The 22,099-nt window shown below is 50.1% G+C and overlaps 2 protein-coding genes and 1 pseudogene across 2 annotated transcripts; all 3 read left to right on the top strand.

The window, feature by feature from the left end:
* Positions 1–13,671: 13,671 nt before the first annotated feature.
* On the top strand, positions 13,672–16,215 carry LOC136547989 (uncharacterized). The gene is made up of 3 exons (XM_066539662.1): positions 13,672–14,580; positions 14,698–14,778; positions 15,226–16,215. The coding sequence occupies exons 1-3, from the start codon at positions 13,672–13,674 to the stop codon at positions 16,213–16,215; spliced, it is 1,980 nt and encodes a 659-aa protein (XP_066395759.1).
* Positions 16,216–17,181: 966 nt separating this feature from the next.
* On the top strand, positions 17,182–17,943 carry LOC136547988 (secreted RxLR effector protein 161-like). The gene has a single exon (XM_066539661.1). It carries the CDS (start codon positions 17,182–17,184, stop codon positions 17,941–17,943), a length of 762 nt encoding a protein of 253 aa, XP_066395758.1.
* A 524-nt stretch (positions 17,944–18,467) lies between these two features.
* LOC136547987 (uncharacterized) lies at positions 18,468–19,224 on the top strand (annotated as a pseudogene).
* Positions 19,225–22,099: the final 2,875 nt, after the last annotated feature.

Below are 22,099 nucleotides of genomic sequence, written 5' to 3'. Positions count from 1 at the left end.
CCGCCTTCTCATGGATGAAGTGGATGTCAATCTCGATGTGCTTCGTGCGCCGATGATGCACTGGATTGGCTATCATGTATACTGCACTCACATTATCACAGTAGACAACAGTGGCCGAAGCAAGCGGGACATGAAGCTCCTGGAGAAGTTGGCGTAGCCAGCAACATTCGGCCATACTCCGCCTCAGCACTGGATCGAGACACCATGGTCTGGCGCTTGGAGGACCAAGACACTAGATTGTCGCCGAGGTAGACGCAGAAGCCAGAGGTGGAGCGTCGAGAGTCTAGGCAGCCAGCCCAGTCGGCATTGGAGTAGGCAGTCAGAGACTGAACAGAGCCGATGCTGATGTGAAGTCCGGAGGAGAGTGTGCCCTTCACATAGCATAGGATGCGCTTGATTAGGGCCATATGGGGCTCTCATGGATCATGCATGAAGAGGCACACCTGCTGGACCGCATATGCCAAATCGGGTCTGGTCAGGGTGAGGTACTGAAGGGCCCCAGCAAGGCTTCGGTACTCAGAGCCGTCCTGGAGCTTGGCACTGTCCTGTGCCAAGAGCTTGGCATGAGTGTCAACGGGAGTCGCTGTAGAGTGACACTCAGCCATGACAGCACGCTGAAGAAGATCTAGGGCATACTGTTGCTGAGATAGGAATAGGCCCTAGGAAGAATGCGTCACTGAGATGCCGAGGAAGTGATGTAGGGCTCCAAGATCTGTCATGGCAAACTCGGAGTGAAGGCGCCCCATGATGTGCTGGAGAAGAGTCGAGGACGACGCGGTGAGGACGATGTCATCGACATATAGCAGCAGATAGGCGATGCTCGGCCCCTCTTTGTAGACAAAGAGAGACGTGTTGGAGACGGAGGCGACGAAGCCGAGCTATCGAATGTAGGAAGCTAACCGCTGGTACCATGCCCTCGGTGCCTACTTCAGTCCATACAAGAACTTCTGGAGGAGACAGACGTGATCTGGAGCGGCGGGGTCGACGAAGCCAGGAGGCTGCTGGCAGTAGACAGTCTCAATGAGATGGCCGTGGAGAAATGCATTCTTCATGTCCAGCTGGTGGATCGGCCAGGCGCGAGAAGCGGCGATGCTGAGGACGGTCCGTATCGTCGCTGGTTTGACAACCAGACTGAAGGTCTCGTCGTAGTTGATGCCATTGCTCTGGGAGAAGCCTCAAACCACCCAGCACGCCTTGTGCTAGGCGAGTGACCCATCAGCATGGAACTTATGCCAGAAGATCCACTTGCTCGACACGACATTGGCACCGGGCGGCCACGGGACGACGCGCCAAGTGTCGTTGTCCATGAGAGCCTAGAACTCGTCGACCATTGCAGCACGCCAGTTGGTGTCAGCCAGAGCACTACGGTAGTTTGTTGAAAGCAGAGAGGGCGATGATGGCGAAGCCATCAAGCCCTGGTAGGACACCCGTGGAATGGCCCCAGTCACAGTCCGAGTGACAGGTCATGGAGGAGCAGGAGGTGGCGACGATGCTAGGACTGCGGGCGTAGGTGGCGGCAGCAGAGGTGTGGGCGTCGAGGACAATGCTAGGACTACGGGCGCCTGAGGTGTCATGGGCGCAGGTGGCGGCGGTAGAGGTGTGGGCACCGGGGGTGTTGCAGGAGGCGCCGAAGCAGATGCTATAGCCGCCGGTGGCCGCCTGGTGTAGTGACGAGGCAAGGGCGGCACCAGCGGTCTGGTAGGCATTGGGCGACCGCTGGAACCCCCAACTGTAGGAGCAGGGATGATGTCCAAGCAGGCTGGTCCTACAGTTGAGGAAGAAGGCAGCGTCCCACCCATAGATGGAGCGCGGTACATGACTGGGTCGCGTACCAGAATTGCGGGGTCATCGTCGGGAAGCTCCTGCAAAACAGCGGATGATGGCTGCGGCTGCGCAACGGCCGAGGACGGAGCGACCGAGGCAAGAGTAGGAGCAACAGAGAGGTTTGACAAGAGGAAGTTGAGCTATGATGGGTGAGTAGGGTGGGAGGAGAAAGGAAAAACAGACTCATCAAAGTCAACATGGCGAGAGTTGATGACTCGATGGGTGGAGAGGTCAAGGCAGCGGTACCCTTTGTGGGACGAGGGATAACGGAGGAAGACACAGGCTGCAGATCGAGGAGCAAGCTTGTGGCGTGCTGTGGCTGAGAGATTAGGATAGCACAGACAACCGAATACACGTAAGTGAGAGTATTCGAGGGGCTGGGAATAGAGGAGTTGGTAGGGAATGTTATTCTAAACAACAGAACAAGGGCGCCTGTTCAGAAGATAGGTGGTGGTGGTGAGTGCCTCTGCCTAGTATGGGACGCCCATGGAGGCATGAATCAGTAGGGTGCGAGTGACGTTGTTAAGGGTGCGGAGGACACGCTCAGCTTTCCCATTCTAAGGAGAAGTGTAGGGACGGGGGAGGCATAGGTGAATGCCCCGAGAAGTCAAAAAAGATGTGAGTCTTATTGACAAACTTGGTTCCATTGTCAGCCTGTATGCTGTGAACAGGAAGACTGAACTGTGTATTAGCATATGCACAGAAGTCTGTGATGTGTTTGGTGACTTCAGACTTGTGAACAAGAGGTGTCGTCCAACAGAAATGTGAGAAGTCATCCAAAATGACAAGGTAGTGCGATAACCACAAATACTAGGTACCGAAGAAGTCCAGACATCACAATGGACTAACTCAAAAGGAGTGGAACTACGAGAGCTACAATTAGAGAAAGGTAACCGCACATGTTTCCCTAATTGACATGAATGACATAGAGTGTGACTGTCTTTATTACAAGTAATGGATGCTTTCTGTCTAAGTGTAGTGATGGCGGCAGGGCCGGGATGACCGAGACGGAGATGCCACAAACTGGAGGAGATGGCGAGACCGGTGTGGGGTGCTATAGAGCTTGCAGCTGGAGGAATGGTGTAAAGATCGCCAGTGCTATTGCAGCAAAGAATCTCATGTCTAGTCGGAAAATCCTTGACAGAGAAACCAAAAGCGTCAAACTCTATGGTGCAGTTATTATCCTTAGTAAATTGACGAACGAAAATCAGATTACGGATTAATGAAGGGACAACAAGGATGTTGTTAAGCTAAAAACTAGAGGTGGGGGTGCTGAGGTTAGAGTTGCCACGACATGTGACTGGGCTTTTGGAAAAATGAAATGTCTATTTTCTATTGCGCCGAATGCAAAATTCTTGGTGGTTGGCACATTTGAGTAAGGGTGAAGAAGTTAGAGTTGAAATGGAGTTGGTCGAAATGATGCTGGCGTTGGTCTACTGACCGGACGCTGGGTCACTCAGCGACCGGACACTGAAAGGCTGTGTCCGGTCGAGCTGGCAGAGAGGTCGCCAGTTTCGGTGTTGCACCGAACGCTGGACCTGAGATGCACCGGACGCTGGTTTCTGCGTCCGGTCAAACTGACGGGTCTGCACAGTGGCTAAGGGTTGAGCACCGGACGCTGGCTGCATCCGGTCTGAAGGGTCGAGATGGCGGACTAGAGGGGGGGTGAATAGTCTTTTCTAAAATTAATCGTGTCGGCTAACCGATATAAATGCGGAATTAAAACTATCGGTCTAGCCAAGACTATACCCCACTATATATGTTCACTAGCACCTTGCAAAGATAACAATTATGCAACTAAGGTGCCGGGCTAGCTAGAGCTCTCCTAAACAATTCTAGGAGCAAGGTCACACAAACCTATGCCACTAGTACTTTAAACAACAAGGGAGCTCCTACACATGCTAGTAAGCAAAAGCACAAAGCAAACTAAGCTTACTAGCAATGCTCAATAACAAGGCAACCAATGCCTAATTAGAGAGAGCAAATACTTAGCTACACAAACTAAGCAATGTGACTAACAAGGTTACTAAAACCAAATTAGCCACGCAAGGGAGCTACTTCTATGCTACACAAGCAAGAAGGTAATTAGCAAGCTACACAAGCTATCTAATTACAAGAGCAACTACACAAGCTTAATATATATAAAAGTAATTGCAAGCTTGTGTAATGGGGATGCAAACCAATGGGAAGAACAAGGTTGACACGATGATTTTTCTCCCGAGGTTCACGTGTTTGCCAACACGCTAGTCCCCATTGTGTCGACCGCTCACTTGGTGGTTCGGTGGCTAATTAGCATCACCCGCTAAGCCCGCACGTCGGGCGCCGCAAGAACCTACCCCTTGAGTGAGGGTAGCTCAATGACATGCTTTACTAGAGTTGCTCTTTGTGGCTCCCGCGGGGTGAGCACAATGCCCCTCACAAGCACTTCTCCGGAGCGCCGCACAAGCTTCTTGCGCGCTTCGACGGAGACCACCACCAAGCCGTCTAGGAGGTGGCAACCTCCAAGAGTAACAAGCACCACCGGCTTGCAACTCGATCACCTAGTGCCACTCGATGCAACCTCATGATGCAATCGCACTAGAATCGCTCACTCACACAATCGAATGATCACTATCAAGTATATGTGTGATGGAGGGCTCCCAAGCACTCACAAGCATGGACACTAAGTCCCCTGAGGTGCTCCACACCAGCCATGGCCGAGGGCCACTTCTATTTATAGCCCCAAGGGCTAAACTAGCCGTTACCCCTTCACTGGGCAACGGTTGGGCCGACCGGACGCTCCGGTCATGTTGACCGGACACTGGACCTCAGCGTCCGGTCGCTCACAGACGACCACGTGTCCCGGTTCCAACGGTCACTTGACCTAACCGGATGCAGCAGCACTCAACTGACCGGATGCTAGACCCTCAGCGTCCGGTCGTTTCCAGTAAGCTCCCGAGCATGACCGGACGTGTCCGGTCGAACGCGATCGGACGCAGCCAGCGTCCGGTCACTCTCCAGCTACTGCTACACTCCACGTTAGTGCGACCGAACGCAGCCTGCCAGCGTCCGGTGCATTCAGATCCAGTGTCCGGTCAGTTGACCAACGCCAGCATCTTCTCCATTCTCTTCACCCTTGCTCAATTGTGCTAACCACAAGAATTTGCATCCGGCGCAATAGAAAATAGGCATTCCATTTTCCCGAAAGCGCCGAATCCTGCCTCACAAGCTCGGCGGGAGGGAGAGAGGGACCCAAACCCATCTCACCCCTGCAAACACCACCTCCTTTGTAAATGTGCCAACACCACCAAGTGTACACCACCATGTGTAAGTGTGTTAGCATTTTCACAATCATTTCCCAAAGGATGTTAGCCACTCAACTTGCCACGCCACTCGATCCTAGCGACAATGCAAAGTTAGATCACTCGAGTGGCACTAAATGACCGATATGCAAACAAGTTTGCCCCTCTTGATAGTACGGCCATCTATCCTAAACCCGGTCATAAACTTCTCTACACACCTATGACCGATGAAATGAAATGCCCTAGGTTATACCTTTGCCTTGCGCATTCCATTCCATCTCCTCCAATGTCGATGCAACACATGCACCAACATGATCAACAATGATATGATCCACTTCATATCATCACATGATCATATTGGTTCATCGATCTTGACTCTACTTGCTCTTCACCGTTGCCATCGTCCATCGGCGCCAAGTCTTGCTCAAGCTTCACCGCCACGCGGTCCATCACTCCAAAGCCTTCGACTTGCCCTTCACGCTTGCAACCGGTCCATCAAGCCAAGTCTTGTCTTGATCTTCTCCACCTTGATCATATGACTCAATGTCATGTCTCATGTGCATTTAAGCTCCTTCATCATCACATGTGTGAGCTTTGCAATATCTTCAAGCCATTTTCACCTTCATGGCATATGTTGCTCACACACATGTACCTGTGGACTAATCACATGTGTATCTCACATAAACACAATTAGTCCACCTAAGTTGTCACTCAATTACCAAAACCAAACAAGGACCTTTCACGGTCAAGGTGGACCGGACGTGTCCGGTCGAAAAAACATGCCTCGGGGAGCTTACTGGAAACGACCGGACGCTGGGGCTTCAGCGTCCGGTCAGTTTTAACCGGAGCATCCGGTCAGCTTCATAGCCATTGAAATCTGATGAACAGCGTTTGAAGCTGGTGACACGTGGCGTCCATCGGGCGACCGGACATTGAGGGCTAGCGTCCGGTCGGTATGACCAGAGCGTCCGGTCAGAGCGTGTTTTGCCCAGTGAAGGGGTACAACGACTCTATTTGATGGGGGCTCTATTTATAGCCCCATGGCCAGCTCAAGGGACAACTTTTGCACATTTTCATTTGACATAACAACCTTGTGAGCTTAGCCAAAGCCCTCCCACTCATCTCCATCATTGATCCATCATCATTGTGAGATTGGGAGAGAATCCAAGTGCATTGCTTGAGTGATTGCATCTAGTGGCACTTGGTATTCGTGTTGTGCTACGGATTTCACTTGTTTCTCTTGGTGGTTGCCACCACCTAGACGGTTGGAGCAGTGGTGGAGGATCGGCATGAGTTGGTGATTGTTCGTGGCCACCTTCGGTGATTGTGAGGGGAGTTGTACCTTCCCCGGTGGAGTGCCAAAAGGTAACTCTAGTAAATTGCTTATGTCATTGAGTTACCTCACTTGTGGGTCAGTTCTTGTGGTGTCCTATCGTGTGGACGAGGTTTGTGAAACACCTCTTAGCCGCCGAACCACCAAGTGTTGGTCGACACAACGGGGACTAGTGTGTTGGCAAGCACGTGAACCTCGGGAGAAAAATCGGTTGTCTCTTGTCATTTGCATTCTCCGGTGATTGGCTTGATCTTCATCTTGTGATTGGTTCATCCCCTACATGGTGGTATAATCACCCTACTTACTTGTTTACATTCTTGCAAACTAGTTGATACAAGCTCTTTAGTGTAATTAGAATTGAGAGCTTACTTTATTATTTACATTCATCTAGTTGAGCTCTTTGGAGTAGCAAGTTTGTGTGCCTAAGTAATCATTGCAACTAGAATTGTTGGATAGGTGGCTTGCAACCCTTGTAGAGCTAGAGCAAGTTTGCATTACGCTATTTGTCATACTAATCAAATTGCTCTAGTTAATTTGTAGATTTTAAATAGGCTATTCACCCTCCCTCTAGCCATATTAGGACCTTTCAGGGGGTTGGCCTAGAAGACTAGGGGCGTCGGGGCGCCAGCCCTCGCTGCCCTGACTGCCGGCCTGCTAGAACCCTAGAGCGCTGTAAGAGGTGGCACCAGGGCTGAAACAGAACCACGGGCCGGTGGGGCGAGGGTTGTCGGATGGGGCCTGGAAGCCACCGCCCTTCTTTTGCTGCCACCGCTTCTTGCTGCCACCGCCATTGGGTGGAACAGGTCCAGCAGGTGGGCGACACCTGCCTGGTCAGCCAAAGGAAGAGGACGAAGCGTTCTCGGCAAGCAGGGCGGTGGAGTTAGAGACCTTCTCGTTGGCGAGGCGAAGTTCCTTCAGAGCGAGCATGTCCTACGCCTGGTTGAAGGATAGGAAGCCGGTGGTGGAGTTGGCGATGTCGTCAGCTATGGTGGTGAAGCGGGGGTTGAGGCCGCGGAGGAGGTTCAGGACAAGCTACGAGTCCTGAACAAGATGACCAACATCGCAAAGGCCATCGGCGAGGGTCTTCATGCGACCGTAGTACTCGGCGATGGTGGAGTCGCCCTGCGTCATGGAGTGGAAATCATGGCTGAGGAAGATCACCCGAGACTGCCTATTGGCATGGAAGAGGCCCTCAATGGCGAGCCAGAGGCCTCAGGCGGTCTGGTTGTCGTCGGTCATGGCGAGGTCGAGGATGGAGTTGTCGATGGAGCCAAAGAACTAGGAGCGGACGCAGCAGTCCGCCTAATCCCAAGTAGGATCCTAGGGGCGAGGTGCCATCGTGCCATCAATGTGCGACCGGAGGCCGAACTTGCCGCACAAAGACTTGAAGTAGGACGCCCATCTAGAGTAGGCAGTGGACTTCATCGTCAGCATCATGGGAATATGGGACTTGACGTTGATGGTGGCATAGGGTTGGACGGTAGGGGAGATGAAGCCGTCGCTGCCGGACATGGCGCCAGCAGGAACTGCTGGTGGCAGTGGGTAGGAGGCAGGCCAGCGAGCGGCACATGGCCAGCAGCAGGGGCTATGGGGGCGCCAGATCCAGAGGGGACGGTGGCCATGGCACAGCAGGCCAGGAGGGGAAGGCGCAGGGAGGCAGGGGAAGAGGGCGCAGGGAGAAAGGAAAACAATCAGTGTACATGGAAGGAATGAAATGATATGGGAAAACACCTCACCCCTAATGAGGGGGTGACCTCTATTATATAGCCAATCAGGCTTGATATATAAGGAAAATAATTAGTGTACATGGAAGGAATGAACAAGCTTCCTAATACACATATATACTTCCTAATAACATTGCTTTGTTTTTGTAACTGCATGTTCAGATCTCGAGTGTCATTTGTTGCATGAACATCTTCTTCCATGAACCAAATCTATTGGTTTTCTTTGTTAGTATTGGCTTGGGACTGCCCCTGTTCCACTTCGTTGTAAGCATCAATCTTCCTTAATTTCTCACTAAGTGTCTCGCTCTCAGCATTAGAATCTTCAAATCTATCTAGAATATGCACCTTCTCAGCTTGAATATCATTGCTTGGTTGCACATTATGTTCAAGCAACGGTTGTTGATCTTTCGCTTTGGACAACACCTGGTCCACTACTTGTTCCTTGCCTTTCTCCTGATTACTACCTGATATTTTTGGTGGTGTAGAATTGGACACCAGGGCAGCTCTCTGTTGGTGAGTATTCTGACTGTTACTAGTACCAGCTCCCTGAAAACCACCTTGGTTAGCAGCACTAATCAGAGCATGGTTTTTGAACTCATCATCAGCTTTCTATCTCTTAGGCTCAGGCCCTTTCTCAGTAATCTTGATACCACTGTTTAGTGTCTTGATAGTCTGACCCTCCTGGATCTCCCTTTCAAAGATGAAATCATGAATGTTTGAGCCCAAAACCCCTTCAGCAGAATGAGGCACCTTGTGAATATCTCGACAAGCAATCTTCACCCTCACAAAATCTGCCCTGAACCTAGTTTTTTCATCAATTTCCATGACCTTCCCAACTAGGCCTCCCACCTTTGCTATGGTCCTTATGGATCTCTGATCCCTTGGGATGTCTTTCACTCTAAACCACGCCTGCTATAAGACCCCCTTAGCCCCCATCTTAGTAGACCATTGCTCAACTTTCATTTGAGCGTCAGCAGACATCATAGCAAGAGCTTTGAACTGACTCCAATCCCACACCATCTTTGCATTTGGGAATCGCATCACAAACCTGTTTTCTCCCACCTGACGAGCATTCCACTTCCAAGTACTCGAGCCAGCCATCATCATGAACTTTTGCTCAATTTGCTTTGCAGTAGTGTCGGTGTTTTGGACCGGCGAGTCCTCAACCAACTAGTAAATTTGTACTGCGTGTTCCCAATTCTAGATGGTGATGCAAAGAGACACAAGGTTTATACTGGTTTGGGCAATGGGCACCCTATGTCCAGTCTAAGAGTTCGATCTTGTATTCCTTGCACCGAAAGGCTCATAGTAGGGGGTTACAAGCAGGGCAAGAGAGGGAGCTGGTCCTAGGTCTCTGTGAGGAGCGGCGTGGATTGCTTGAGATGCTGATCTCAAGCAGCAAGGAAGCGTGCGTGTTACAGAGTGTCGAGTGTGTGTTCATCTATCTCTTGAGAGCGTGAGCCCGTCTCGTAGGCCTAATCGTAAGCGTTCGATCCCCTAGAAACAGCCCTGGTCCCTCCCTTTTATAGTTGAAGGGGGGACAAGGGCGATACATGCGCTAGCTACATGGCGTCGTGCGAACGGAGGCAGCATGTCTGAGCCCTATAGCCTATTACTGTGGCGGCATGGTCGACGGAGTGGTCCCGTCCTTAAAGTACTGGGGCGACGCGCCGGTCACATCCGATCCTATGCGTCATGGGAGCTCTAGTGTTATCTTGAAGCGGGGCGTGGTAGTCGACGTGTCGGTCACTATGTGCCGACTGCGTGAGAAGTCGAGGCTCAGTTGGTGCCGAGGCCGAGCTATCGTGGGAGGCTCGACAGACGTGAATCCCGCGGTTGCTGAGACCCTGCAGTAGATCGCCGAGGCTTGGAGGGAGTAGTTGGCCTCGTACGCTAATTCCGAGGCTATGGTGACCCGGACCTAACTCCCCATGCTGTGTTGTTCCTAGGGCAGAGGTTAGGTGGCACAGTGTAGTGCAGGCGCTGATCGTGGGCACAGCACTAGAGCACAGTAGCCGGTAACCCCTACCCCGTCCTGTCTTGGACGGTATGGCATCGATGTGACCTCCCATCTCATCGGCCGTTCTGCTGTGTCGAGCCACCGTCCGGCTGATATTGTGGGAGTAGTTGGCGCATTAATGGGACATGATGCCTGGTCGGGGGACTGGTCGAGGCAGAAGCAATGGGTTGTTGCCGAGCCAGCCTCGAGCGATACGGAGAATCTTTGTCCGAGGCTTTTTGCGCGGGGCCTCGAGCGAGATGGAGAATCGGTTCCCCGTCGAGGCCTCCTGTGCGAGGCCTCACATGAGGCAGAGATTTGGCAGGCCATCGAGACCTTCCATGCGAGGCCAAAGGCAAGGCGGAGAGCCAGTGGGCTCGGACAAGGCCGGGGTTTAACCAATGGCTTACCTTTTGGCTTTGTTTTTTGTGGGGTTTAAGTGGTTCTTTCGATATACGCTCGGGGTACCCTGTTTTACGGTACCCGACAAGTAGCATGACCTTCCAAAATAGATATGACTGCAATGTTGTCCTTCTCTTTAGAAATCCTAGGATCGATACACTCCTCTATAAAGAAAAAAACTTTGGTCCTCCACTTGAGCTACAGAGAGTTCAGGTCCAGTGTTCCACAACACACACCTCCTGCACTCATAAGTTGTGTGATTGCTATAGCCACATATCTCACAAAACATCTTCCTACAATCCCTAGTCGCATGATTAAAGAGACCGCACTTCTCACAAGCAATCTTGTTCTGAGCAGGATTAGGTGGGTTGCGGGGAGCTTCAGAGGTTTCTTGAGAACTGTTACCTTGTTTTTCCTCTGGCTGGATTTTTTGTCCACCATCACCAACTTCACTAGCTTTTGCAGTAGCTTTCTCCCACTTTGCATCTGCCTCCTCTGTCACAGGTGTTGCTTCTTTGGAGGTAGCATTCTTGGCTTCATTGACTGACTGATCTCTGCACTTCCAAACATTGTGCCTGCATCCTCCGCCATGGACTCCCATGCCCTGTCCTCTCCCAAATCCACTAGCTCCACCTCCCCAACCACCGCCAGAGCCACCACCTCACCCTGACCCGTTGAAATTGAGGTGCCCACAACCTTGATTCATCATCACCGGGACCGTGCTCATGGGTGTAGAGCGCACCGCCGACATGAAGGATCTGATGGGAGCTCCCTTCCAAGGTGGCCAACAAACTTGGTGAGGTTTGATTTGGAGATTGGAGGTGGAACTAAAATATGGGGAACCAGATTAGGGTTTGAGGGCTCCCTGATCTATTTCTGCGGGATGAAGTCATGGCAATCTGGGTAGGTGTAAGGGCCATGGAAACTAGACTCACCATCATTCCTCACCTCCCACTCACCACCAACTGGATGCTCGACACGTGGCTCCCCATCTGGTACCCTCCCTAGGATTCTCGGGACAATCCTGACCTTGGGGGGTGACCTGAACCATGGCCACTGACGAGTCGAGCCCTTGACCATAGGAGAAATCGATTCGATTCTGCCATCTCCCGCCTCTAGAACTTTCTCCATCGGATCTCCAATGGAGGGCCAGCGAAAGCTCAGAGGGATCGACTTGATTTACACCACTTCATGCCCAATCTCCTCGAAAGGGAATGAATCATCAGCAACTATGCTCTCGAACCTCTTCTGATTTGCATCAATCGGGAACCGGACGCCCTTGACCTTGTCACGTCGGCGACTGCTCTTGGCAATTGTCCGAAACTCATTCATGAACTTGGCAGAAATGGCGTCACCCACCTTGATGCCGCCTAGATTTTCGACAGCCCAACCCCTTGGACTACATCTCCTCAGGAGCAGGACTGCCCCTTCCCCCCCACTATCGATCGGTGGGAGGGCAAGCGTGGTAGCTCCCCGGGTCACGCGCCACGGCGGCATCGTGGGACTTGCCAACGCAGTTCATCGCCTAATCATGGGTCAGCTACTAAGACCACTTCCGCGTGCTCGGTTTCCACGGGCAGGCAGCCGTTGGTACCGCCTATGTGCGACCCACCGATGCCGGAGTCTACGGCTGTGGAGCCTATGGGTTTGGAGCCCATGGCTGGTGGGCCTACGATGGGGGAGCATGCAGCGTCTAAACCACCTATGGACGTGTCAGCTGGTGCTCATGAGGACAGTGGCAGCAACGTCGTTTGCGAGGGCCTCCACATCAATACCAGCGCCGCTGCTACCGGGCCTGGGAAGGGGATTGTTGGAACCGGTGGAGGCCTTATATGTTGTAGCTCCACCGGACCTTGGACCTATGGGAGCGCAGGCTCGTGGTAACGAGTTGGGCTAGCTATAAGCCAGCGCCAAGATCAAGAACTCGATGGTCACCACCGGTTCCAACAATTGGTATCAAAGCCCATGGTCAGAAAAGGTAAACCCGATAAAAAAATCTCAAGCGTCACATATATGGCGGGGGCACCCCGATGTGTGATTAAGGGGGGAGATTGTTGGGGTTTAGTCCCACATCGTGTAGCGATGGTGGGGGAGCATAACATATAAGGTGGGAGAACCCCCACCTATGAGGCTAGTATTTTTGGTTGAGAAGGCCCATGGCCTTATATGTTGTAGCTTCACTGGACCTAGGACCTGTGGGAGTGTAGGCTCTTGGTAACGAGCGGGGCCAGCTGCAAGGCAGCTCTAAGGTCGAGAACTCGGTGGTCACTACCGATTCCAACAATTGGTATCAGAGCCCATGGTCAGAAAAAGCTAAACCCGATAAAAAAATCTCGAGCGTCACATATATGGCAGGGGCACCCCGATGTGTGACTAAGGGGAAGATTGTTGGGGTTTAGTCCCATATCATGTAGCGATGGTGGGGGAGCATAACATATAAGGCGAAAGAACCCCCACCTATAAGGCTCCCCTAGACCTGAGACCTATGGAAGCATAGGCTCATGGTAATTGTTGGTGTAAGCCTACTGATGGACGATGTGGAGCAGCGTGGAGGCAACCGTGATGCAGCAAGGTGTTTGAATTTGAATTTAGCCTGGAGCGGGAATGGTTGACACGGCAAGGTGGTGACCGCACCCACAGAGTTAGTTTCAGCAGGAGCGTGTGTTTGGGGTGAGTTTGTATCCCATGTTTAAAGTTTGTAAGGGTGTTATCATTATTATTAGCTTGTGGTATAAATAGCTAGTTGTAAGAGGAGTGGGATAGCGCCTCTGTTGAGTTGTAACTCGTGTTGTACTCAAACTTGTGTTGAGTGAAAAGGGGCACTGTCATCCTTATTGACAGTTGCCAGTTCAGGGTGTGTTCATGTGCATTCTTGCTCGTTTGCGTGCGCGATCTTAATTTAGGCATAGCCACCGTGTAAATTTGTGTGTGATTGATTGATCCTGGCCATCATTTGGTATCAGAGTCGATCGATCATATACAAACACGTTGAGTGATCAACCATGGGAGATCGCGGGAGTGGTGGCGGAGGAGAAGGCAGCGGTCGAATCCAGTACCCGCCCTTGACCTACCAACTACACTAGTTGGAGTATTAGGGTTCAGGCGATCATGGAAGATCAGGGCGTGTGGGAGGTGGTTGAGCCGGCGAGGGAATCATCGGATCAAGGCACGACGGCGGTTGTGGTGAGGAAGGCGAAGGACACCAAGGCACGGGCGCATCTGCTCCAGTGCCTGCCCGATGACTTGCTGATGCAGGTCACCATGAAGAAGACCAAGAAGGAGGTCTGGCACTCGCTCAAGGCGAGATTCGTGGGGGAGGAGCATGTCAAGGAGGCAAGATTGCAGACGCTGAAGAGTGAGTTTGATGGATTGAGGATGAAGGATGATAAATCGATTGACAGTTATGCAGGAAAATTGATGAGTATGTCAGTGGGATATGCTAACTTGGGTGGATCGCTAGATGATGCAGCATTGGTGAAGAAGATGTTCAACACCATGCCGGAGAAGTACATCCATGTGATCACCGAGATCGAGCAGTTCTTTGACCTCAAGAAGATCGCCTTCGACGAAGCTATCGGTCGGCTCAAGGCATTTGAGGAGAGGACCAAGTGGGGAGCAGGAGGTTCTCGGTCAGAGCCCGGCCAGGTGCTACTGACACAAGCTGAGTGGGAGGCTCGACAAAAGAAGTCCACTGGAGAGGGATTTGGTGGTGGAAGGAGTCATGGCGGTGGCCGTGGATGGGGTCGTGGCCACGGCGGTGGAAGCAGTGGGCATGGCAGTCATGGCAATGGTGGTAGAGATGGCACGGGGAAGCGTGACAAAAGCCACATCAAGTGTTTTAAGTGCCACACCTATGGACACCATGCCAATAGGTGTCCAGGAGGTGGTGAGAAGAAGAAAGAAGAGGAGGCACATCATGTCAAGAAGGTGGAGTATGAGCCTACAGTTTTACTTGCTGAAATGGAGGAACCAGGACAGCTCAAGCATCTGTTGTTGGAAAACAGTCAGGCTCAGGGAGTGTGTTGTCTGAATGACGGTGAACAGTGTATGCATGAGGAACTATGTCTGAATGAGATTCATCTTGATTTAGAGTTACTGTTTGCAGGTGCTGACAAGTCATGTGGTGATCTCTAGTACCTTGATAATGGTGCTAGCAACCATATGACATGGGATTGTCAGGAATTCAGGAACATTGACACCACCATCGGTGGCAAGGTACGTTTTGGTGATGGCTCAACAGTTGAGATACATGGTAGAGGTTCCATTTTATTTCAAGGCAATGCTGGTGATCAATGGTTACTTAGTGATGTTTACTTCATTCCTAAACTCAAAAGTAATCTCATTAGTTTGGGTCAGTTAACTGAAATTGGCTATAGAATAGAGATGGATGAGAATTTGATAGAAGTAACAGAGAAGAGTACCATGAGAATCATAATGAGAGTGCAGAGGTCTAGGAATAGGCTGTACAAAATTAAACTAAAGACTATGGAACCAGTGTCCTTTCTAGCTAAAGTAGATGACCAATCTTGGCTTTGGCATGGTAGATTGGGCCATGTAAACTTTGAGTCCATTAAGATGTTGGTTGAAAAAGAGATGGCAGGGGGTTTACCTTTGATCAAGCATCCAGATCAAGTTTGCCATTCTTGTTTAGCTGCAAAACAGACTAGAGCATCATTTCCAAAATGCTCAAGATGGAGATCAGATGAATCATTAGAACTGATTCATGTTGATTTGTGTGGTCCTATTACTCCTAAAACTGTTGGTGGTAATAAGTATTTCATGCTATTGGTAGATGATTGTACTAGATGGATGTCAGACTCAATTCTGAAATCTAAGGATCAAGCCTGTTCTGCATTTGTCAAGTTTAAGGTAGAAGCAGAAAACTCTTTGGGTTACAAAATTAAAATGGTGAGATCTGATAGAGGTGGTGAGTTTTTAGCAACAGCTTTTAGGGATGTTTGTGAAGCTGCTGGAATCAAAAGGCAATTCACAGCACCCTACTCACCACAGCAGAATGGTGTGGTTGAGAGAAGAAACAGGACTGTCATGGAGATGGCTAGGTCTATACTGAAGGGCATGAGTGTACCAGGGTGTTTTTGGGGAGAAGCTATAAGGCACTCTGTGCATTTACTTAACAGGTTGCCAACAAAGGTTATGGGGTATAGAACACCATTTGAGGGATGGTGTGGGAGGAAACCACAACTTGGGCATATGAGAGTGTTTGGGTGCAGAGCTAATGTGAGGCCAGCAGTGCCTCATCTGAAGAAATTGGATGACAGGAGTGTTGGCATGGTTTATTTTGGCGTGGAGGAGGGTAGTAAAGCACATAGACTGTATAATCCTCAAACCAAGAAAATAGTAGTCAGCAGGGATGTCATCTTTGAAGAAGTAGTAGCTTGGAATTGGAATTCAGAGTTTGGTAAAAACTCAGAATTTATTATTGAAGAAAATGATGAAAACATGTTTCAACCATGGACTAGGGGACAGTTTGGTGGTGGTCATGTTGATGGAGATAATCACAGTGATCATCATTCAGGGGGAGCTGATGATGGTCACCTGTTTGATGCACCTAGTGGAAACAACTTTGATGGTGCAATTGAAAATTCAAGTGGAGTGGGAGAGAACTCACATTCAGGTTCTGTTCATAGTTAGGCAACAGGAGCAACAACATCAGAAAGTGCAAAGATAGGAGATGTACCTGCTGAGATGGATGTTGATGGCACTATGGATATTGATGATGAACCTGTGAGATTCAGAAACTTGAATGAAGTATATCAGGATTCAGTGGAAGTAGAACTGAACTATGACAGTGAAGTAGAAGCACTGATGGCAGTCATGGAGGAACCAACTTGCTACCAGGATGCAGCTGGTGATGGGAACTAGATAGAGGCCATGGAGAGTGAGATTCAGTCCATCAATAAGAACAAAACATGGGAGTTGGTGAAATTACTAGCTGGTCACAAACCTATAGGCTTGAAATGGGTGTTTAAATTGAAAAGAAATGTAGAAGGAGAGGTGGTGAAGTACAAAGCCAGACTTGTTGCTAAGGGCTATGTTCAGAAGAAGGGAATAGACTATGAAGAAGTCTTTGCACCTGTTGCAAGGCTAGAAACAGTCAGACTGATATTGGCTATGGCAGCAAACAAAGGGTGGGAAGTACATCACCTTGATGTGAAAACTGTATTCTTGAATGGTGAGCTCATAGAAGATGTGTATGTAACACAACCTGAAGGTTTTGTGAAGGAGGGGCAAGAGTAGATGGTGTTTAAGCTGAGAAAAGCTTTATATGGTTTGAAACAAGCTCCTAGAGCTTGGAATGTAAAGTTGGATAGCAGCTTGAAGAAGCTTGGGTTCCAGAAGTGTGTGACAGAGCCAGCAGTGTATACTAGAGGCAAGGGACTGTCCAAAGTAATTGTTGGTGTGTATGTAGATGACCTTATTGTAACTGGTGGTGATCCAAGAGAGATTGGAGTCTTTAAACAGCAGATGACTTCTGAGTTTGAGATGAGTGACTTGGGGATGCTGTCATTCTATCTTGGAATAGAGGTTGAGCAGAGAAAAGACTACATCACCATAAAATAGACAGGTTATGCCAAGAAGGTGCTTGATCAGTTTGGAATGGCTGATTGTAATGCAGCAAAGTTCCCTATGGATCCTGGTGCAAAGCTGGATGCAGATAAGCAAGGGGAGAGGACAGATGCAACTAGATACAGGAGAATCATTGGATGCCTTAGATATCTGTTGCACTCTAGGCCTGACCTATCTTTCTCTGTTGGTGTGGCAAGTAGGTTTATGGAAAAACCTACTGTCAAGCATTTCAATGCAGTGAAGCAAATCCTGAGGTACTTGAAGGGGACACTGAACTTTGGTTTGGTGTACACTCAGGAGATGAAGCAGGAGGTGTTGGTGGGTTACACTGACAGTGACAGTGGAGGAGATGTTGTGGGGAGGAGAAGTACAGGTGGCATGGCTTTCTATCTCAATGATGCATTGATCACCTGGAATTCCCACAAGGAGAAGATAGTAGCACTGTCATCCTGTGAAGCTGAATTCATGGCAGCAACTGCAGCTGCCAAGCAAGCTTTGTGGCTTAGAAATTTGTTGGGAGAAATCACAGTAACAGAACCAAGGGCAGTGACTTTGTTTGTGGATAACAACTCAGCCATTGCATTAATGAAGAACCCTGTGTTTCATGGCCGCAGCAAACACATAGATGTTAAGTTTCACTTCATCAGAGAATGTGTAGAGCGTGGTCAAATCAATGTGAAGAAGGTGAACACTCTTGATCAGAAAGCAGATGCACTGACAAAGCCTATGTCTGCAATCAAGCTATCTGTGATGAGACACTTACTCGGTGTCAGAGAAATTGAGGATCAGTAGACTTAAGGGGGAGATTGTTGGTGTAAGCCTGCTGATGGATGATGTGGAGCAGCGTGGAGGCAACCGTGATGCAGCAAGGTGTTTGAATTTGAATTCAGCCTGGAGCGGGAACGGTTGACACGGCAAGGTGGTGGCTGCGCCCACGGAGTCAGTTTCAGCAGGAGCGTGTGTTTGGGGTGAGTTTGTATCCCGTGTTTAAAGTTTGTAAGGGTGTTATCATCATTATTAGCTTGTGGTATAAATAGCTGGTTGTAAGAGGAGCGGGATAGCGCCTCTGTTGAGTTGTAACTCATGTTGTACTCGAACTTGTGTTGAGTGAAAAGGGGCACTGTCATCCCTGTTGACAGTTGCCAGTTCAGGGTGTGTTCATGTGCGTTCTTGCTTGTTTGCGTGCGCGATCTTGATTTAGGCATAGCCACCGTGTAAATTTGTGTGTAATTGATTAATTCTGGCCATCAGTAATAAGCCGGACCGGCTGCAAGCCAGCTCTAAGATCGAGAACTCGATGGTCACCACCGGTACCAATGGAGAGTTCTTCGTGCCCCAATAGGCCCCGAGGATACCCGCGCTCCCTGCTGAGGCGGGTAGAGGCGCCGCCGGCGTCACCCAGGACTAGAGCCAGAACGCCACTTCTTGAGCTCATCATCGTGCCGCGCACTCTGGCTTTGTAAGCCGTGGAGCAGGCTCTATCTCTTGCGCTACTGGAGCAGGCTCTATCTCTTGCGCTACTGGCCATGGTTGTTGGCACCAGGCCACCCCGTATCCCCGGCCATGGTCCGTATGCATCTCCAGTAACACTTCGGCATCGATGAGGACCGCGTTTCGGTGCGGCGTACAAGACCCGATGACTTCATCGTCCGTTTCACTGACCAGCCGGACCTGGATGCCGTTCTCAGCACCCCTTCGCCACCGGGGGCGCCGTTCGTCCTGCGTTGGCGGCGGTGGAGCCGCCTGATCATGGGATCGGCGGGTGCCTTCAGATACCGCGTCCTCGTCGGCATGAAGGGCATCCCTTCGCATCCTCGGTCGTCGGAGGTTGCCCAGGTTATTCTCATCTCCTCAGGGGCCAAGGAGGAGATCACCAATCCGGAGGCGCTTGATGACCCGGACGACGAGACCGAACTCTTCGTCGCCGCGTGGTGCGCGCACCCTGACCTCATTCCTGATGAGAAGATTATAGCGGTGCCGGAGGAGGAGCATGATGGGGGGTCGCCGCTGTATCTCCGGACGCATGAGATTATCCACAACGAAGTACCGGCCTTGCGTTACTGGTGCGTCTGAGGCGGCTACAACGACGACGAGGACAGCGACGACAGCAACTACAATGGTTTCCATCCTGGGTTTGGCGACGGCGGTGGCACGGGCGCACAGCCGCGAAAGACTCGCTTCGCCGGGCTAGACGAGCCTCGCCTAGGTCGCGGGACCAGGCCCACTTTTCGGGCTCGGGAAGCGAGGCAGGCTGTCGTAGTGGGCGACTTCTGCTGCCCGGTCATTTCGCCGCGCGGCGCCATGCCCTGTCGTGCTGCAGGGAGCGGGTTTTGCGCCACGCCACGGACGCGTGTCGACGAACGCGTGGAGGCTACGTTTGACTTTGAGCCCATGTGCCTCGGCTCACCCTCTTGCCAGCCGTAGACCCAATGGTGGATGAAGCAGCACTATGCACGCCGCGTCAGGAGGTCAGTGATAGTGACGCGCCCCACTCCATCGGCATCTGACCGCGCGCTGGCCGTTGCTCTCGCGCCGCTCACCCTGGCGTCGTGGGAGCTGCCCTAGAAGACGAGGTCGAACTACTTTGGGTGGGTCAGTTGAGGCCGTCATGTGGGCCTCCTGACGGGCCAGATTTCCTGTTCGGTGGCGAGGCCCAGGTCAGCTTGGAGTGGAGGAGGATGGATATGGCCCAGGCAGTGGATATGTGCCTCTTGGACCCGGATGAGTGTGGATCCAGATACATCTCTCCTCGCGGGCCGTCTAGGCCCCCGATCGACTTCATGGAACAGCCCGGGGGCTACTCCTCACCGGACGTAGATGGTGTCGGAGCCCAACATGATGTCGACAACCGTGACGACCCCCCACGATGGACAGGCCGCGACGACGTCGGCCACGATGCCGACCGCCGACTTTGTCGCATCTTTCAAGAAGCCTCTGTTGCCGCCGGTGATCCGCTCCCCGCCTAGACTGCGGAACACCAGGGCTACCGGAGTGCGGAGCGGCGGCATCGATGACTCCGAGCTCGTACCCAAGAGAAGTGCAAGGCTTGAGGATCCTAGGCATCAGAGACTTGGAAGCATGGATTTTGATAGTTTTGATAATTCCTCTTATTTTCTCTAGAAGTTTTGTTATTTGATAGTTTTCTCAAATAATCCGTTTCACAGCCCTCATCATTACTTATAATATGCCGCTCTGTGACATAAGTAGTAACACATAATAGCGAAAAAGATCTGGAATGTAAACATAATCTATTGTACGTGTACCATGGTGGGCGGCTTCTGCATTGAATTGTTACCAATTTATGTGCTCCACATTGGGCTACAACTTTCTCAAATGTTTGCACCTTTCTTCCCATTTAGGTTACTAAAGATGGCATTGCTGCCTTTGTTTAGGACCTCATCACTTTGCATTGGTCAGTACAGGTACCATGTTATTAATCAATGTGAATGGCTTATACAATATGCTATAAATTGAAGTGCAATAACTGCATTTTATTGGAATGAGGATTGAGGATACCTGATTTATACATATTAGTTCCCACATTCAAAATGAAACATATAGCCTTAGTGTTGCCATCTCAGATCGCTTTGAAATGTATGGATGTATCCATTTCAGTTCACTGTGCTGCAGCCTGTTCTGTTTTGCGGATGGAGATGGCCTATTGCTTCTCGAATTTCCTATTCTGAAAATGATGGGTGTCTTCAAATGCCTTTAGCAAATACATTTTCTTCGTCCTCTCATGTTCTCATTTGTGTCATGCTTACAGATGCGGTCTCCGCAACGGATTTGTTCAGCAAGCTATCCTTCTTTAAATTGTCATCTTTTGGTAAGTACATGCCTATGTCGCCCTCTTATTTTCCTTTTTTAGCATACCTGTACCCACATGGCCTTCCATATTCATATGGCAAATGATGAACACCCCGCGGCTATAGCCTGTTCGGCTGGGGCTGAAACGGTCGTATACGATCGTGGATTATTACTGCTGGTTGGTTTGGTGTGAGAGAAAAATACTGTTCTGGCTGGAAATTTACGATCGTTTACGACCAAGCGAACAGGGCGTATATTTGACATGAATACCCCTTATCTGCCTCAAAATATTAAGTATCCGTACTGCATTGGAATATGAATATCAATATCAGTTTTCTCGTGTATACATGACATATATATGAAAAACTAAAAATATGTAATGTCAGCAGCCTGCATGTACACACCTATATTCATGGTGCCTATATCCCTGTGCTCCTGCTTACATAGATCTGTGTCTATAGATACGCTATTCTCATTAAATCCACTATTTCTGACTCTGTAAATAGGCTGCCGGCTTCATTATGTTTTTGTTTCCTTTTTCCCTTTCCCTTCAGAAACACGCAAAACTTTGGTTCTCTGTCTTTTTTTTTCCTGTCTCGATTTTCTTTTACTCCCTGTGGCACTAACCCTTCTCTTCGTACTGTAACAAACATGTACCTTAGCATACTCCCTATGCTACTAACCCTTTTCCTACTGCTATAGATATGGAGCAGCAAGACCAATCCTGCATTTGCAACATGAACAAGATTATACTCGGTGCATAGAACAGCTCGCTGTTCAGCTTGATATGTCCAACCTGTGTATGTAACGATGCCTTCTGAACCAAACATGGCAGGCCGTTTATGAAATTTCAAATGCTACTATCCCAGCGTATATTATGTGAAGCACCTATACTCAACTATGTATGCCTACCTTTTGCACATCTGCCATAGATCGGAACTGCTACAGGTCCTGCTTCAACGCAGTCTGAAATCACAGATGCTTTGTTAGGCTACAGACTTCTTTTCTAACCAGAGTTTATCCAATATTATATAATGCTGCCTATTGTTTTGACACCCTGCGTTATATGGACTCCATATTCACATACTACTATTAATTGTTTTTTAATATATAATTACATCGGACCATTTAGTAACTAATT

This window comes from Miscanthus floridulus, chromosome 4, assembly GCF_019320115.1.
Source record: "Miscanthus floridulus cultivar M001 chromosome 4, ASM1932011v1, whole genome shotgun sequence".
NCBI classification, from domain to species: Eukaryota; Viridiplantae; Streptophyta; class Magnoliopsida; order Poales; family Poaceae; genus Miscanthus; species Miscanthus floridulus.
Note: the sequence above shows the minus strand (reverse complement) of the source record. Positions and strands in the feature narration are given on the sequence as shown.